Below are 16,891 nucleotides of genomic sequence, written 5' to 3' on the forward strand. Positions count from 1 at the left end.
TTAATAGTTTTGGCTCACTTTTGCACCAAGAAGGTGGTGAAATTAAAGAATGCTCTAAACAAAGCAGAAGAAGGTCGCACTGGATACTTATTCTGTCAGAACATCACAAATCCTCTGACATCCTGAAACTCATTTATCTTCCTCTTAAGTGCAAAGAGGACAGGGATTTGACATCTCAGCACTCCCCAAGAAGCATAAGCTTTCCAGGAAAGCAGAAAGCACCTGTTTCAGATGGTTCCTGTGTAACTTCTCTCATGGTTTGGCCATGGAATTGGCATGGAAATCAGATAAAAACTCACAGCAGAGAAATGCAGAACCAAAGCCCAGCTTCACTACAGCTCACTCACTCTGAAACACATGAACTTTTAATCTCAAGACCCTTGAGGAGTATTGTCAGTATTGCAACTTTCCAGAAAAGAATATAATATAACCTCACACACCTACATGAAACAGAACACATTTTGGAATCCAGTGCTAGATTTCAGCTCCTCCGGTGCATTCATTTTCCCATAGAGAGAGAGAGAGGGTTGTGATTGATGGAGAATGAAAAGTAAATAATCCTGTGAAGTATGACTTCATGTAGCCTCAGGAGGAAGGTAGTAACTTTGAAGTTTTGCCACTGTTGGTCTCAAGACTGTGTATAAGTGAAGCATCAAAATCACCAGTGTTGCACATCAAAAATTCAAAATCATTTTGAGGCCAGAATTATTTGCTTTGCACTTTGAGCATTTCCTCAATGAATTGTATAATCCTGAACTCTTCATAGATATATCTTATAATAGACCAATTACGCACACATGCCTCTGACCATATAGAGTGCACTTCAACATTTATGGACTAGCTATACACAAAACGCAAAACAAGGAGGGTCTAAAACTGAAAAATGTAACAGATTTTACAGCCATCCATTGGATGAGAGGACGCCCTGGGGAGGATGAGAAAAGGTGTGAAGATGAAGGGAAGATGTGAATATGTAGTTTTAACTGTTGTAGGTGAAATGCTAATAAAACCCCCCTAACAGGCAGCTTTTGTGACCAATTGTAAAGACCTTTTGACACACGCCCATCTTTCATCACACCTACTCCAACCTGCAGATACCCACACTTGCCCTGGGGAATTGGTTTACTGCCCCCTCTACTGGTTAAAGGAAGATACTTCACTGAGACCATTTATAAAAAAAAATTTTTTTCATATTTACTAATTGAATACCTTTTAAAATTGCAAATCATATAATTAGTATAATAGTTTAAGTGAAAGTTAACTAGGTTATTTGAATGAAAAAGTATTGACATTAAAAATATAAGTGTTCATGGTTTTACACATATTGTGCATAATATAAATTCTAAAACTCTTTATTTCGAGAATTTACAATGTGGTCTCAGACGTTTGGATTTGTGCATCTGATATAGTGGTAACATCCAAAAACAAACACAATGATATCTATAAAAACAACAACATTCAGTTTATTCCCATAAATACACAATTTACATGTCCGGCACTCGATAACAGGGAGTTTTATAGAAACCATTCAATGGTAACAAAAAACAAATAAGCAAAACCAAACTCTGGAATGGTCTATTTCTTATGTACACAAAGCAGTTGCATAATACATGATGGCTTTGTCCAATAGGTTTTGGATCAGAACACATGCCATGGAACGTTTGCTAGTAGGTGGAGTCCATCAGTAATCTGAAATAAACACTTAATAACCTTCACCGCAACTTTTTGTTTTCCCCTCATACTAACACCATGTGTGCCCTCCACCTCTGGACATTACAACATTAGGAAATGCTGCACGTCCTGTTCATGTCTTCTATTGGGTTTTCTTGTGGTTCTCTCTGGCAGCTTTTCTCTTTAACTGCAGAATCTTCAATTCCGTCATGGTTGAGAAGGTCCTCCATACCCACACAGCCTAAAACACAGAGACTGAGTTTAAATCAACATCTTAAACATACTTTGTAAACATAATTAGATGAGATGCATATTGTAGTATTATATATGAAGAACAATATTCGTAAAGGAAAACATTACCACAATAATAACTGTGTTGAGCAAGAGTGGGACAGAGTACACTAGTGATATGAACATTCCTTTTGAATCAAAGTATTGGAACTTTGAAAAAGACCTAAAAACAAAATGCAGACATATTCAGTATATAAGAACAAAATACATAACATTATGTCGGTGGGTTGTGGTGGGTGTATAATTACCTACCTCCAATTCATCGCTGCCAACTCATTCAGATATTCTGCACTGTAAACCATTGAGACTGCAAAACATGAACTACTATGTTATCTGTTGATCACAACAAAATCTAAAGTGCCTAATATTTATATATATATATATATATATATATACAGTACCAGTCAAAAGTTTGGAAACATTACTATTTTTAATGTTTTTGAAAGAAGTCTCTTATGCTCATCAAGCCTGCAGTTAAAAAACAGTAATATTATGAAATATTATTACAATTTAAAATAATGGTTCTCTTTTTTAATATACTTTAAAATGTAATTTATTTTTGTGATGCAAAGCTGAATTTTCATCAGCAAGTACTCCAGTCTTTGGTGTCTTATGATCCTTCAGAAATCATTCTAATATGATGATTTATGATCAATGTTGGAAACAGTTGTGCTGCTTAATATTTTTTTATAACCTGAGATACTTTTTTCAGGATTATTTGATGAATAAAAAGTTAAAAAGAACTGTATTTATTTAGAATAGAAATCTTTTGTAACAATATACACTACCGTTCAAAAGTTTGGGAACAATAACTATTTTTTTTAAAGAAATTAGTACTTTAATTCAACAAGGATGCGTTAAATTGATAAAAGGTGATGGTAACGATTTATATTGTTAGAAATGTTTTTATTTTGAATAAATGCTGTTTTTATGAATAAATGCTGTCAACGTTTTACTCATCAATGAATCCTGAAAAAAGTATACCAAAAAAATATATTAAACAGCACAACTGTTTCCATCATTGATAATAACTGAGTATCAAATCATCATATTAGAATGATTTCTGAAGGATCATAAGACACCAAAGACTGGAGTACTTGCTGATGAAAATTCAGCTTTGCATCACAAAAATAAATTACATTTTAAAATATATAAAAAAAAGAGAACCATTATTTTAAATTGTAATGATATTTCATAATATTACTGTTTTTTTTGTTTGTTTTTGTTTTTAACTGCAGGCTTGATGAGCATAAGAGACTTCTTTCAAAAGCATTAAAAATAGTAGTGTTTCCAAACTTTTGACTGGTACTGTATATATATATAAAAATTCCTGCCAAAGCCTTATTTGATCGGTGAGTGAAGTAGATGATTGCTGCGCTTGTGACAGGGCGAAAATCAATTGAGAATTGACACGATGGTGAAAGATCAGAAGACCGAAGTTTCACGTGGACCATTCGGAGATTTTTTCCTGAATTTCCACTGGGTGTGAATTGTGCTAAAAATAAACGTTGCCTTATCTTCTCTGAAAAGCGTTTTGCACATTCAGCTGACATTAAAAACACTTTCAATAAACAAAAACCGATCTGTCCAACACCGAACTCACGAGACGTCTGAATCGGTGTATAACAAATCGGTAACACTTTACAATAAAGTTCAATTTATTAAACTCTAGTTAACATTAACTATTAATAAACTGCACTACTACCCCATTTATTAATCTTTATTAATGTTAATTTCACCATTAACTAGTAGCCTACATTATTGAAATCAAAAGTTGCATTTGTTAACATTAGTTAGCCTAATGCACTGTGAAGTAACATGAACAAACAATGAACAGCTGTATTTTTATTAACTAAGATTAACAAAGATTAATAAATACAGTAACACATGTATTGCCCATGGTTCATGTTAGCGTAATACATTAACTAATGTAAAATAAAATAAATAAAATCAAACCACATTTACTCCTCTTAAACACTTCTTAAAATGAGAATGTAAGTGTGCTTACCCCATTTTTTTAGTAAGAGTGGTTAGCAAGATTATAAACTATAGTATTTTCAGGTTATTTATATGACAATGTGTAGAACAATTACCAAAAAAATATTTTAGTTTAGACTGGAGTGAGGTGAGGTGAAACCAGAATAATGCAAAGCAAGTTGTTGTTAGCTAATTGTATTCAATTGCATATGGTACAAAATTAGACTATTAGTTAAAATAAACTTTTTAATGCTACTTTTTTATTCTACTTCTTGAAATTGATATGATTATATACCAAAAAAATTATTAGGTCTAGCAAAGAAGGATTTTATCTTACAAAGCTATGAAATCCAATGGTAAGACCAATTTTGACCCAGGAAAAACCCTGATACACGTGTTGATTTGACAGCATTTCTGCACACATATATGGTGAGATAAATGTATAAATATGTATTTAATGTAATTAAATATAAATTATGTTTAGGATCCTTTCCCAATCTAACGGCACAACATTCACAAAACGCATCTTGTCTGAGCAGTTTGTCGTCTTGTAATTTTTCGGAAATGTAATTTTGTATTTCACTATAATTTCATACATTTACCCTTACCTTTAACATTTTAATTATTGCAGAAACTCACCCATCAAGAGAAAATGACAGATCTGAAGGCGGTAGTATTTACAGGACAGGATGGTGAAAGCAAAACAGAAGACATGGAAGGCCAGCAGACAAATCAGCCAGGACTCAGTCCAGTCAACCTGGAAAAAAGTTTACATGATGATTATTATTACTAGTTCTTTTAATAATAAATCGTTTTCTTTATTTAATTCGGACCACGTGACCTCGGATGTACTGAAAAATAGCGACAACACAAAATCTCTGGATTAGCTTTATGCCTAAGAGAATCAAATGTTGCTGTAAACTTACAGACTGTAGAAAGCTCCATAATGATGTGATGCGAACATTGCTGAATCCATCGATTGGAATGGCGCTGATATTTTTAGCTTTGGACTCGGTCATTTTGTTTGACTACACGCCACTAAACCACATACAACATAAACACTTCCGCATTCGTCACTTTCTTTCTCTCGCGACACAACCTCAAGCTCACCAATGGATGGCGCTATTACGCTTCTTAAACATGTAGTTGATGCTAAGACTAAGGAGCAGTTTATTCACAGACAATAACATTAAATATTTAATATTTATTTTCAAATACGGGTTTTCTACATTTTTATATTGAAATTACATAGAATGTTTTTAAATTCCCGCATCGATTTAAAATGAAGAAAAAGAAGATACGTAGGAACGGATATGTCAAAATAAAAGTTTCTGCAAACCTTTATTTTGCTGACAGCTGGGCGACATGGCAAGCCTACTTACAAATAATATAACAATAAAATAAGACTTAAAACGGTAAGAATGTATATGATTATCATATGTATAAAAAACAGCAGATGTTACAATTTAATGTCAAAGAGAATGATTCATTCTCAACTGATTTACGATTTTTTTTATAACTTTTTTAATAATATTTGGCGAAGCATTTTATACACAAATATAGATTTAAGTCTCCCAGTTTGTAGTATTTAATAATAAAAACATTTATTTAATTAATTTATGACTTTTGTATATTTTCTTTAAAGTTGTTTGGTTTATCGTTATTTCCGATTTAATTTTTTTTATCTAGTTTTAAAAAAAAACTTTTTGCACTCTCTTATTATCTGCAATAATTTTATCCCTTGGCGTTGAATATTTATTTATTTATTTATTTTTAAGAAAAGCATTTGATTTGTTCAAATCAACTTGAACCTAAATTATTTTGTATTAATCTATAATTTTTATTTAAGTTTTCTTGAAATAACATATCCTTACATCTGGATGGTTCAACTGTTTATTGTAATGGCCATTGCAAATACCTACTAAACTGGTCATAAACTATTTTACTATTGGAAGTAGTATTATTAATTAATTATAATTTATTCGGGTATAATATATTTATTATAATATATAATTTAATATTTAGGTATAAATAAAGTTTGGTTCAGGTTTCGGTTTTTTGATTCAGGTTTGTCGCATTCCAGCCAGCGATGACGCGCTTCCTGTGACGCAGAGAGATTTTAAAACATTGTCCTTCTCAGTAATGGCGGCTACGTTCCCTTCGCCTTCGCTAAATAACAATAAATGGTACTTCACGCGCGAACAAATCGAAAACAGCCCATCTCGCCGAGCGGGACTTGATCCCGACAAAGAGCTCTCGTACCGACAGCAAGCTGCTAACCTGCTGCAGGACATGGGACAGCGGCTCAACGTGTATCTTTTTCAGTTTGTGAGGCGTCGTTCTCGGCATCTGCTGACGCCGGTTTGGGCGGCTTGTGTTGCGTTGAGTTTCAACGTTATAATGACCTGAAACAGGTCTACCAGTAAACACGCCTTTTGTATTGTGAAAAGTGTGAATTAAGGCTATTGGAATAAACGATTTATGTCCCAGTTTTGTGTTTTTTGGGGGTTAGTTTAGGCCTCAGGGCCTAGCTTGAGGTGTCTCTCCTACTGAACAATAGCGCAGCCGGTGTCATTGCTTTTCCCACCCTCCGGTTTCCACTATTTTCTTCATTATACCATTTGTTTACACTCCAGTTATAGACTTAAATGTTGTTTATGCCATTCCAAAGTATGTCTGTTAGTATTGCAATTAAACATATCCTGTCGGGGAGAGATTTGCCCTGTCTGATACAGTAACAGAATATATAGTAATTGGGGAGATATTATGAGTTGTCCCGATTTATTTTTAGGTCAATTATGTGCCTTAAATTAATGGAGAGCAGTTAAATTCAGTTTTTCTGTTTTCAGGAGTGGGTGTTTTCACGAGCTACATTTGAATATTGACAAAATATAAATGATTGTTGCTTTAATTAATTAAAATACAAGAATTGAATGTGAATGACAAGCCCATGCCACTTTGGGGCGGACATGTCATTCTAAATATCTATGTTGGTTATGACCCTGTTGAAATTCTGAGTTTGTTGATATGAACAGTAATGCAGTTTTGACATGTTTAAACTGAAGTTACAGTAGTCTTGTCCGTGCGAAACGGCTTCTCGAACAAGAACAAATGTAGATTGGTACTTGATTGGATGGTTGTGGTTTGATATTGCTGTGATATCATGTGAGTGACAGGTTGCCCCGCCCTCGCGCCAATTAAATCGTCATCAGAGAAGAGATCTCGCTATAAGAGGGAGGTGAAGCTATTTTGATGAAACATTACAAGGGTAGGGTACATGAATAAAAAAAAAATGTGCACAGATAAATAAATTACAATAAATGCAATATTCCATAATGAAATAATAATGTTTAATTTTGATTTCATGGTGACTAATTGCTTTTAATGTCAATACCATCCTTAACTTTGGACGATCAGGTCACAACTTACAATTAACACTGCCATTGTGTATATGCACCGGTTCTACATGATCCAGTCCTTCACCCGCTTCCACCGAAATGTGTGTGCCTTATCCTTCGACAAGCTTTTTGCTAAACGTTCATATGAAACTGCTGGCTGGATTGGACAGGAATCTAACGTCTTTGTAAATGTCATGTTTTGCACAGGTGATTGCTCCTGCAGCTCTCTTTTTAGCTGCGAAGGTGGAAGAACAGCCCCGGAAGCTGGAGCATGTGATTAAGGTGACCCATGCGTGTCTCAATCCTCAGGACCCGTCTCCAGACACCAGGAGTGATGTAAGTAATGATAGAATTTATGTAAGATTTCTTTAAACTGTCTGTGAGTCATTGGTTCAATGTACTTGCTTTGTTAAAACTCGTTAGCGAATAAGTTATTTTACAGCAACAATTTTCACTGCAATAATTTCTTTTGCAGCAACATTTTTTTAAAGGAATATTTCACCCAAAATGAAAATGACGGAATTTTCCCTTTTTTGAGTGAAACGCTTAAAAAAAATGTTTTTTTCATGTTTCAGAGTCCTTGATGAATGGTGGATTTTCAGTTTTGTTTTTTTATAGCCATCTTTCTTGTAAAATTAACTATGTTTTTCCCCCTAACTATTTAGCTTGACAAAAATTCTTTACCAGCTTTTTAACTCATATCAGATCAATGATCGTTTTTATCAAATAGGGCTGGGTTAAAAATATAGATTTCTCGATTTTAAGTGATTCTCGTTTTGATGAACTGATATTCTTCTTAAATCCCAAGAATCGATCTTTTAACAGTTTTCAGTTGATGAATGAACAAAACTTTGTAGCGTGCCTCCCATCCAATAAATCACAATAAGCTTTGTGCTTTGATATGAAACAGAGTCTCAGCCTTCAAATTATGTCAATTTAATTATGAAATTCAAACAATAAATATGTTTTGCTGCTCATGAATGTGGTGTGACAGATCGCTATAGTGCAGCTCAGTTCAACTGACCATTTCTTCCACATTACTACTAGTTAAAGCAAATAATCATGAATGAACATCAGAAGGTATGCCTGAAAGATACAGTACAGCTTACCAAAATCCGCTTCATGTCTCATGTAATCGCTTAATCAGTGTTTCAACAGCAGAAATATGTCATTAAAACAGCTTGTAAACAATGTAAGGTAATGTTACATTTACCTCGGAAAAACATTCAATGTCCATTAACTTATTAGTCTTCTAGAAAAATGTACTCCAGAGAGCAGCATTTTGCTAAATATATGCACTATTCATTGTATTTTGTATTATGTTTTGTTAATGGATATTTGAATCCGTTATGTTTTTATGACAACCACCATTTAAATTTTTATATTTCAAAAAATGAGTAGAAACAATTATGCCATTAAAAAGATATTATTTTAACATTATTATTATGAAAACTTCCTTTTGTCTAATGTAGCCTATACAAATTGAAATTGTAACCTTTAATATTATAGTAATATACTTAATCGATATCGAATTGCAAGCTTGTGAATCGAAACGAATCGTGAAATTTGTGTCAATACCCAGCCCTAGTATCGAATGTGAAATTTAATCGCAGAACCACAGCATCAGACATAACATTGCTTTTCTTTTGAACAGGTTGTGCAAGCCACAGTTTTCGTATTTCTATATTTTCATTTTGAATCCAAATTATCTAAAACATTTTTTCTCTTAGGTTGGATATGAATAATCTTCTTTCTTCAGTCTTTATCTTTTGTGTTAGTATTATTCATATGCCTCTCACTGTCATATGTTGATGAATTGAAGGGGCATAGCTTGTGTAATAAGGTGCTGATTGGCTTGACGCAAAAAAAGGGTCATCTTAATTTGACGAGAGCGAGTAAACGTGTAGTCCATGACCAAGAGAACATGTGAGTAACCTGCCTGTCCTCTCAATCTCAGACATACCTGCAACAAGCCCAAGACCTGGTCATTCTTGAGAGCATTATACTCCAGACCCTGGGTAAGTTTGGAAGGGCAAGAATGGGTCAGTGAATCACCATACTAGAGAGATGTACCAAATAACCACATTTATTCTCATTCACTGCTAATTCCCAGGGGTCAACAGGACTGTCACTATCTCCTAATTAAGAGTCATTACTACTCTCACCTTTTCCATTTCTATTTCCATGTCAGTCTGGCAATGCACCCTTCCTGTGTGTGGTTTACGATGCTATCGATTTTGTATGCTGAGCCTATTTTAATCTGGAGTACAGTAGGGATGTCAAAAGTACTGGTTCTAAATAAATAAAAACATGTAAATGTACCAATCTTTTTGCAGTACCAACTTCAGTCCTCTTGAATGCTTGAATTTTTAGTAAAAGAATTTGTGCAAAAGCATATTCATTTTATAGCATATTAAATCAGGATATTTCACTGGTAATGGTATCAACTACTGACATTTGTTTATCGTGATAACCCTGGTGTAAACCGTCGTCTGTGTCCTGCTTTGCAGTCCTCCGCTTTGGAAAATTCTGTTCTTGTGCCCATAATGGTAATTTGTTTTGAAAACTTTGACTATAACCAAATCGCCCCACAGGCCACTTGCAAGGAGCTTGGCTCAAAGATATCTCACCAGTCAAGCACAGGAAGCCCCATGTTTGTGATTCACTCACTCATCGTGTATATTGTGTGTGGGGGACTTCACCTATATGAAGAGTCAAAGCACTTCACTGCAGTACAAATGAAAAACTAAAAGTCTGTCTCTCTCTCTCTCTCTCTCTCATCTCCTCTCTTCCCTTCAGCTTTTGAGATCACCATTGATCATCCTCATACACATGTTGTCAAGTGTACACAGCTTGTGCGAGGTGAGAACCAGCTGCTCACTGTAAACTGTCCTTCGTATTGCTCGGTAATGAGTACTTCTAGCCCACCAAGCTCACAGATTTCACATCTGATCACGAGCTTTCCTTTTGTTCCAGCGAGTAAGGATTTGGCTCAAACCTCATATTTCATGGCAACAAACAGGTATGTTCAGATAGCATTACTTATGTAGAAGATACCTTACTTGTGTAGAAGTTTTCTCTGTGTACACTACCAGAACTATGTGAGGTTACAGTTACATCAATCTTTAATCCAAGTATGATGAATGAATCTGGAACTTGAGTTTTTATTTGATTGATTTATTTGAAATACAAATAATTTGTAGCATTATATACATGTCACTTGTGATTAATTTAATGTGTCCTTGATTACAAATGTATTAATTTCTTTAAAAATAAAATAGTACTGACCCCAGACTTTTGAACGGTAGTTTATGTATGCATTACTATAGTTGAACAATAGCAATAAATGGTTTCTAACAAATATTTGTTTCTTCTCCTGTGTTTTTGGTATCTCTGGGTGATCTCATTGCTGCAGTCTCCACTTGACTACATTCTGCCTTCAGTACAGTCCGCCCATTGTAGCTTGTGTTTGTATTCATTTGGCCTGTAAATGGTCCAACTGGGAGATTCCGGTTTCCACAGACGGCAAACACTGGTGGGAGTATGTTGACCCCACAGTGACCCTTGAGCTGTTGGATGGTATGTAAATGTAGCTGTTGTGTGTCTTTTCAAGTGATTTTCTTTTGAAATGGTTGTCTTTTTAATAGAGAGAAAGTTTAATTCTAGAGATCTGGAAAAGTATGTGATTACTTATCTGTTCAGTGTTTAATTAATGAATGTATTGTAGTTTATTTAGTTAATTTTACATTTATAGGCAGTTTTACTAAGATTTTTAGGAAGTAACCATTGGAAGACCTTCAGTGTAACATTGGACAAAATTTGGGGGTTTTAGCCGGGACAAGAAACTATATAGCCATTTAAAGAATTTCTCAAGTAATGTGTGATTTTGCCCCAAGTTTCCCTAAATATTTTTGATAATGATTTCACAGAGCTCACTCATGAGTTCCTGCAGATCTTGGAAAAGACGCCCAGCCGCTTAAAACGCATAAGAAACTGGAAAGTAAGTCAGTTTGCCTCCATTTTAATTATATCTGGATAACAACACTGTGCCCACAAAGTACAGTAGTCAACATTTGAAGTGGATCAAAAACCTTTCATCAAAGTTATACATGAATTTTGAACAATACCCATTCTTGTCTTAGGACAACTTTGTATTTGGCCACTTAAAAGACTGTTGAAATATTTAAATTGTATTGCATTAAATATCTATAGTAACCAAGTGACTGTTTTTTACACATTACCATTCAGAATTTTGGGTGTTTTCATTATGTTTTTTAATGTTCATGTCTCCTATGCTCACCAAGCCAGCATTTATTTGATCAAACATACAGTAAAAATGGTTATTTGTGAAATAAAAATCAAATTTAAAATGATGTTTTTCTATTTTTTTCTATATATTTTAAAATGTAATTTATTCCTGTGATGCAAAGCTGTATTTTCAGCACCATTACTCTAGTCTTCAGCCTCACATGATTTGGTGCCCAAAAAAAACATTTTTTATTATCAATGTGATACATTTGTTTTTTCCAGGATTCTTTTAATGAATAGAAAGTTCAAAAGAACAGCATTTTATTTGAAATAGAAAAACTTTTGTAACATAAATGTAAAATTCACTGATCGATTTAATGCATCCTTGCAGAATGAAAGTATTAATTTCTTTCAACAAAAAAATTCTTACTAACCCCAAACATTTGAAGGGTACTGTGTTCTGACCATCCAAATTGCATCCTCATAATCTTTTTTGTTTTGTTTTACTTGTGCTTCAGGCTGCAGGTCAAACTGCCAAGAAATCAAAGGTGCAAGATGGTGATCAGTCTGAAGCCATTATGAACATGATCTCCATGGCATCGTCTGACACCACGTTGGCGGGACTGATGAGCCTCTCCGCCCCTCCCTCCGGTTCTTCCATGGACTCCTCAGCAGATGATCCCAGCGCTGCAGCCTCATCCCAACACTGGCAGCCTTCCGGCAAGGAGCAGCCCACTGCTAACGAACTCCACGCGCCTGCTAAAGTCTCTCTGAGTGAGTATCGGGCCAAGCACGCGGATGAACTGGCGGCGCAGAAGCGTAATTTGGTGAACATGGAGGCAAGTGTGAAACAGGGATACGCCACTGCCGCACAGGCCCTCATGAACCAGCAGAGGAAAGAGAAGCACCATCACCACCAGCAGCAGAGCTCCAGTTCCTCAGATCTGAGCAACCCCTCACCTATCGTCCTGAAGATCCCACTGGATGAGCGAGAACGCGGTTCCTTAAAGACGCGCTTCCCCGTGCGGGGCCAATCAGACGGCGGGGGGCACAGCAGCGGGGGGAACAGCAGCAGTAGCAGCAGTCGTGGATCCGAGCAGGACATTAAAGTGCGGATTCGGGTTCCAGAAAGGCGAAGTGGCTCCGGGGAAGACGGGAAAAGTCGCGAGAAGCACAGAGATCGGTCCAACCACCACCACCATCATCACCATCACCACCACCACTCCTCCTCTTCCACCACCGGCTCTTTATCTGCATCGTCTTCCTCATCCTCAGCACAAAAACACTCAAGTTCTGCCGGCACCTCAGGAAGTAGCAAAAAGGTCCCTGGTGACTCTGTGCGAACGAGCTCTTCGTCATCGTCGTCTCGAAAAAGGACCCACTTGCCAGATCCTTCCACTGGCACCCACCCCTCGAAAGTCAGCAAATCGTCCAGAAACTCATTTCAGTTGCCGACGCTTTCCGGAGTGCCGTCCCACGCGATGGGTCACGGATCTGACATCCTGAGCCTCTCGCACCATCAGGGAAACTATTCGCACTCCAAGGCGGACAAAGCCGACACGAACGGCCACAATACGGGCGGCCAGTCCAACGAGTATCAGGACACATTTGATATGTTGAACTCGCTGCTCAGCGCGCAAGGGGTGCAGCCGGCGCAACCTCAGATATTTGACTATCGCTCTCAGTACGGAGAGTACCGGTATAGCAGTAGCGCTCGCGGAGGAACCCAGCCGCCACCTTTACCCTCAGAACCACCTCCACCTCTGCCACCCTTGCCCAAATAAACCCCTTCGTCCCCCCTCCCCACCATTCATCCGTCCACATACACTGATCAGATCAGTCGTCTTTGGGAGTCCTGGGTTCCTTTTAACGTCTAACTTTCTGTGATGTTGAGTTTGACAGCAGAGTAATGTAAGGCAAAAATGTACCTGTATCGTTTTGTGCGGTTGTGTGCGAGCGAGTGTGTTCACAACACCCATCTGTGGCAATAATGTTAAAATAGAACAAAATATTGCAAAAAATGTTATTTATTGAAAAAAAAATTGTACATACTATTTTTGATGTCACTCAGTTTTATATCAGCGCTAACAGAAAAACATAATGGAATTAAGGGTATGTATTACTGAATGAGAGGGACCCATTGTCCTCTTTAAAAAGTGTAACCTTGAATGCAAAAAGGAAAATGTTTTTGGTTTATGTATGGATTTAAGTCTTGCTAACAATATATGTGTCTTTTTTATTGATTATGGTATTTATTATTAGCCTTTTAAAACCATAGTTATTAGCAGTCGTTGCTTGAATGCATCAGGTGATATCTGGATTTTATTTTTATACTGTTGTAACCTGCTTCCCAGTCTGTATTTACTTGATTGATACGTCATGTATGTTTTGAGAATGAACATACGAATCCCCAATATTTGCATCAAAATGTATGTTTCTAATATACGAGTAGTAACTGAAGTAACATTTTGATTTTGTTTGGTAAGTATTTGTGGTCTTTTTTTGTTTGTAACTTTCAGCTTTGTATTCTGTAAATGACTGAAAATCGACACAAATTATTTTTAAAAATATTTCCCAAAAACAAGGATATATGCCTAATTTGGGAAAGTATGTCTGGTAAACCTACAATTCAGAGGCAGATGCAGTCATTGTTTTAAATGGTTGTAGAATATCATGCTCATTTATAATACACTATACACAACAGTATGTCCAGCTTGTACTTGTTTCATCTTTTACTTCTGTTTGTTAATAACACAAACCCAAATGGTGTTAGATACAGGCTATTTGTCATACTATGATGTAACTGACTTACAGTGAACAAGTGAATATGAATCTGTGATGGACAAAAGTACAATCTGATAAAAAAAAATCTTTCCACCAATTTTCAGTTGAACTAATGTTTTTTTTGATGCTGTGCTTGAAACAATTGAATGATAGTTTGCCATGCAAATATTTGTTAACTAACAAATTGCTGAAATTCATTCTGTCTGCATTTATGACTGAGTCTCATTGAACTGATGGTACTTTTGTCCATCATACCCTTTTTCACATCATATTAAAGAGATAGTTCACCCCCCCCCCAAAAAAAAAATCTATATTCTTTATAGTAAATCTATATTTACTCGGCCAAAACTATGATTTTCTTCTGTAGAACACAAAAGAAGATATTTTGTCTGTATAAAGTCAATAGGGTCCACTGTTTTTTTTTTTTGGTTTTTTTTTTTATCCCAAACCTTCTTCAAAATATCTTCATTTTTGGATGAACTATCTCTTTAAATATGGTGTCCATTTTATGGTCTGTTAGGTTTATATTAATATCTGTCTCAGTTTAAACACTCAAATCAGCACTTATAGATTGAATGGCGAGCATGCTGACCGTTCATGTTTATTTGTTGCAATACCTCCATTTTTGTTTAACATTAAGGTGCGTTTACGCCATGTTGTAATTACGAGATTTCAGCTCAAAATGACAGCTTTCTGAGAGCTCTTACTTGTACCACCTGACTCTGAACAGAACGTCACGTGTTGTCATTTCGAGACTACGGTAATTACGACACGGCGTGAAAGCTGCATTATAACCGTATCAAGGTCATTTTGGTGTTTTCCAGTGATAAGCCATCCAATCCTGATTCATGAAATCTTGCATGAATGCTATACAGTGCATATTAAAACTGATAGGGATTTAAATGTTTTGAGCCAATCGTTTTGTACCTTTAACAATATTGTCTCCATATTCATATCTTGCTTGATCATGTTTTTGTATGCAGTTAACAGCACAATAATGCAGATTACTATTATGGATCAGTCTATGTAACTTTCCTCTGATTAAATGGCATGACTTTCATTGATCAATTTACAGACAAAAAAAAAATGGAAGCATGAAATTGAGTTTCTACTGTCAGAGTAAATTTTACTTTAATAAATGTTGCGTTCTTTTACTAAGATGTTAGCAGGGATTCCTCCATACTTTGACCCTTTTCCTGATTGTGCCTGTTGATGATGAGGAACATTTCAGGAATATTGTGAAATTAAATGTAACACTATAAGCTATAAAAGATCTGTCACAGTTTTGGCATATATTCCTTATATGATGCACTCCTCATGTCCTGTCCCTGTTTTATCATTTCTAAGTAGAATTTGAAGGTTTAACATGTTTTAGTTTTGTGTTTGCTGGTGTCTAGTCTGCTTCAGTAAGACTAAAGAGGCGGCGTTTTGTGGGTCTAATGCAATTCATGTCACCACTGTATTTTCTATGTACCTCCATTCTCAAGAATATAGCGTTTTATCAAATGTATATACTGTTTTCTGTGTTTTAGTGGTACCACATGAACTCTCAGGTTTTGAATTGAATTGTTGGGGTGTTTCTTGTCAGAAGTTAAGGTTTGCATTTTTGTGAACTCGGTTCCTTTTTATAAATGTGGTTGATGTACAATAATGTTTTATGAGAAACATACTTTGTGGGTGTTTTTCTTACCGATTGCAGTGTAAATTGTTATAATGTGACAGACGTTCTACTCAAGCTTCTTGCCGTAAATTCACTTTTATACGACAACTTGACCAGTTTTGCTTCCACCTGATGTCAACAACACCTTTATGGTTTGCCTTTGAATTCAGTTCTGGAATAAAGAGATACAAGAATAAACCAGGAATGTTAAATGTGGCTATTTAGAACACAATTGTGAAAATCTGAAACCATTCTGAAAAGCCGAAAATCTGGGTTAAGCGAGAAGTCACAAGAGCTGTTGTAATCCCGATCAACTTTCCATTCCAGGCATTGTCGTCTGGCCGTAATGTGTAACTTATTGTTTTATTGACGCCTTATTATTGAACATTATCTGAATTAGTGGCATAGTTCCGATTTTAGATTTCACCCCAAGATCAAAAGAAACATTTTTTCAATTTCTATTATAATGTACCATTAAGATTTTTTTGTTGCATTTTGTAGTTATTTTTGTCAATTAAGTGCATTTTCCCCATCCTTATTAGTGCAATGCAAAAAAATGTGATGTGAAATATAGTGCTAGATTTAACCTGTTAACCTCTGTGCATTAGTATTCACAGAATGTAGATGATCCTTGCGTGCCCAGACCCGAACAGACTCTATTGTTCTTGGAGTCAGCCATCCTTGATCTCGCATGACTCTGATACTGTACCAGCCGCCTACAGCAGGTTTGACACAATTTCCCCTTCATTTGCATTAAGCATTGTTTCTCATACACATCTCAAAATGAACACTTGCAAGCTTATCTTACCAAAACTCATTCTATTGCATTTGTAAGGATATGTAAAAAAAAAAAATATCAGAT

At 35.8% G+C, this 16,891-nt stretch overlaps 2 protein-coding genes across 3 annotated transcripts; one reads left to right on the forward strand and one right to left on the reverse strand.

Annotated features, from left to right (window-relative positions):
• Positions 1-1,439: 1,439 nt before the first annotated feature.
• Positions 1,440-5,033, reverse strand: tmem18 (transmembrane protein 18). The gene is made up of 5 exons (XM_079849762.1): positions 4,866-5,033; positions 4,579-4,696; positions 2,215-2,269; positions 2,032-2,125; positions 1,440-1,912 (listed from the first exon to the last, which is right to left on the reverse strand). Exons 1-5 carry the CDS (start codon positions 4,956-4,958, stop codon positions 1,814-1,816), a joined length of 459 nt encoding a protein of 152 aa, XP_079705888.1. The 5' UTR covers positions 4,959-5,033; the 3' UTR covers positions 1,440-1,813.
• Positions 5,034-6,013: 980 nt separating this feature from the next.
• On the forward strand, positions 6,014-16,212 carry ccnt1 (cyclin T1). 2 transcript variants are annotated; one of them, XM_079848874.1, is made up of 9 exons: positions 6,014-6,251; positions 7,357-7,438; positions 7,545-7,673; positions 9,295-9,355; positions 10,137-10,199; positions 10,314-10,359; positions 10,753-10,916; positions 11,267-11,337; positions 12,104-16,212. In XM_079848874.1, the coding sequence occupies exons 1-9, from the start codon at positions 6,082-6,084 to the stop codon at positions 13,367-13,369; spliced, it is 2,052 nt and encodes a 683-aa protein (XP_079705000.1). In that variant the 5' UTR covers positions 6,014-6,081; the 3' UTR covers positions 13,370-16,212. The 2 variants fall into 2 exon arrangements, with proteins under 2 accessions (XP_079705000.1, XP_079704999.1); XM_079848873.1 differs by having other exon boundaries at positions 10,137-10,359.
• The last annotated feature ends 679 nt before the right edge of the window (positions 16,213-16,891 follow it).

The sequence above is a fragment of the Squalius cephalus genome, assembly GCF_949319135.1.
Source record: "Squalius cephalus genome assembly, chromosome: 18".
Lineage (NCBI taxonomy): Eukaryota > Metazoa > Chordata > Actinopteri > Cypriniformes > Leuciscidae > Squalius > Squalius cephalus.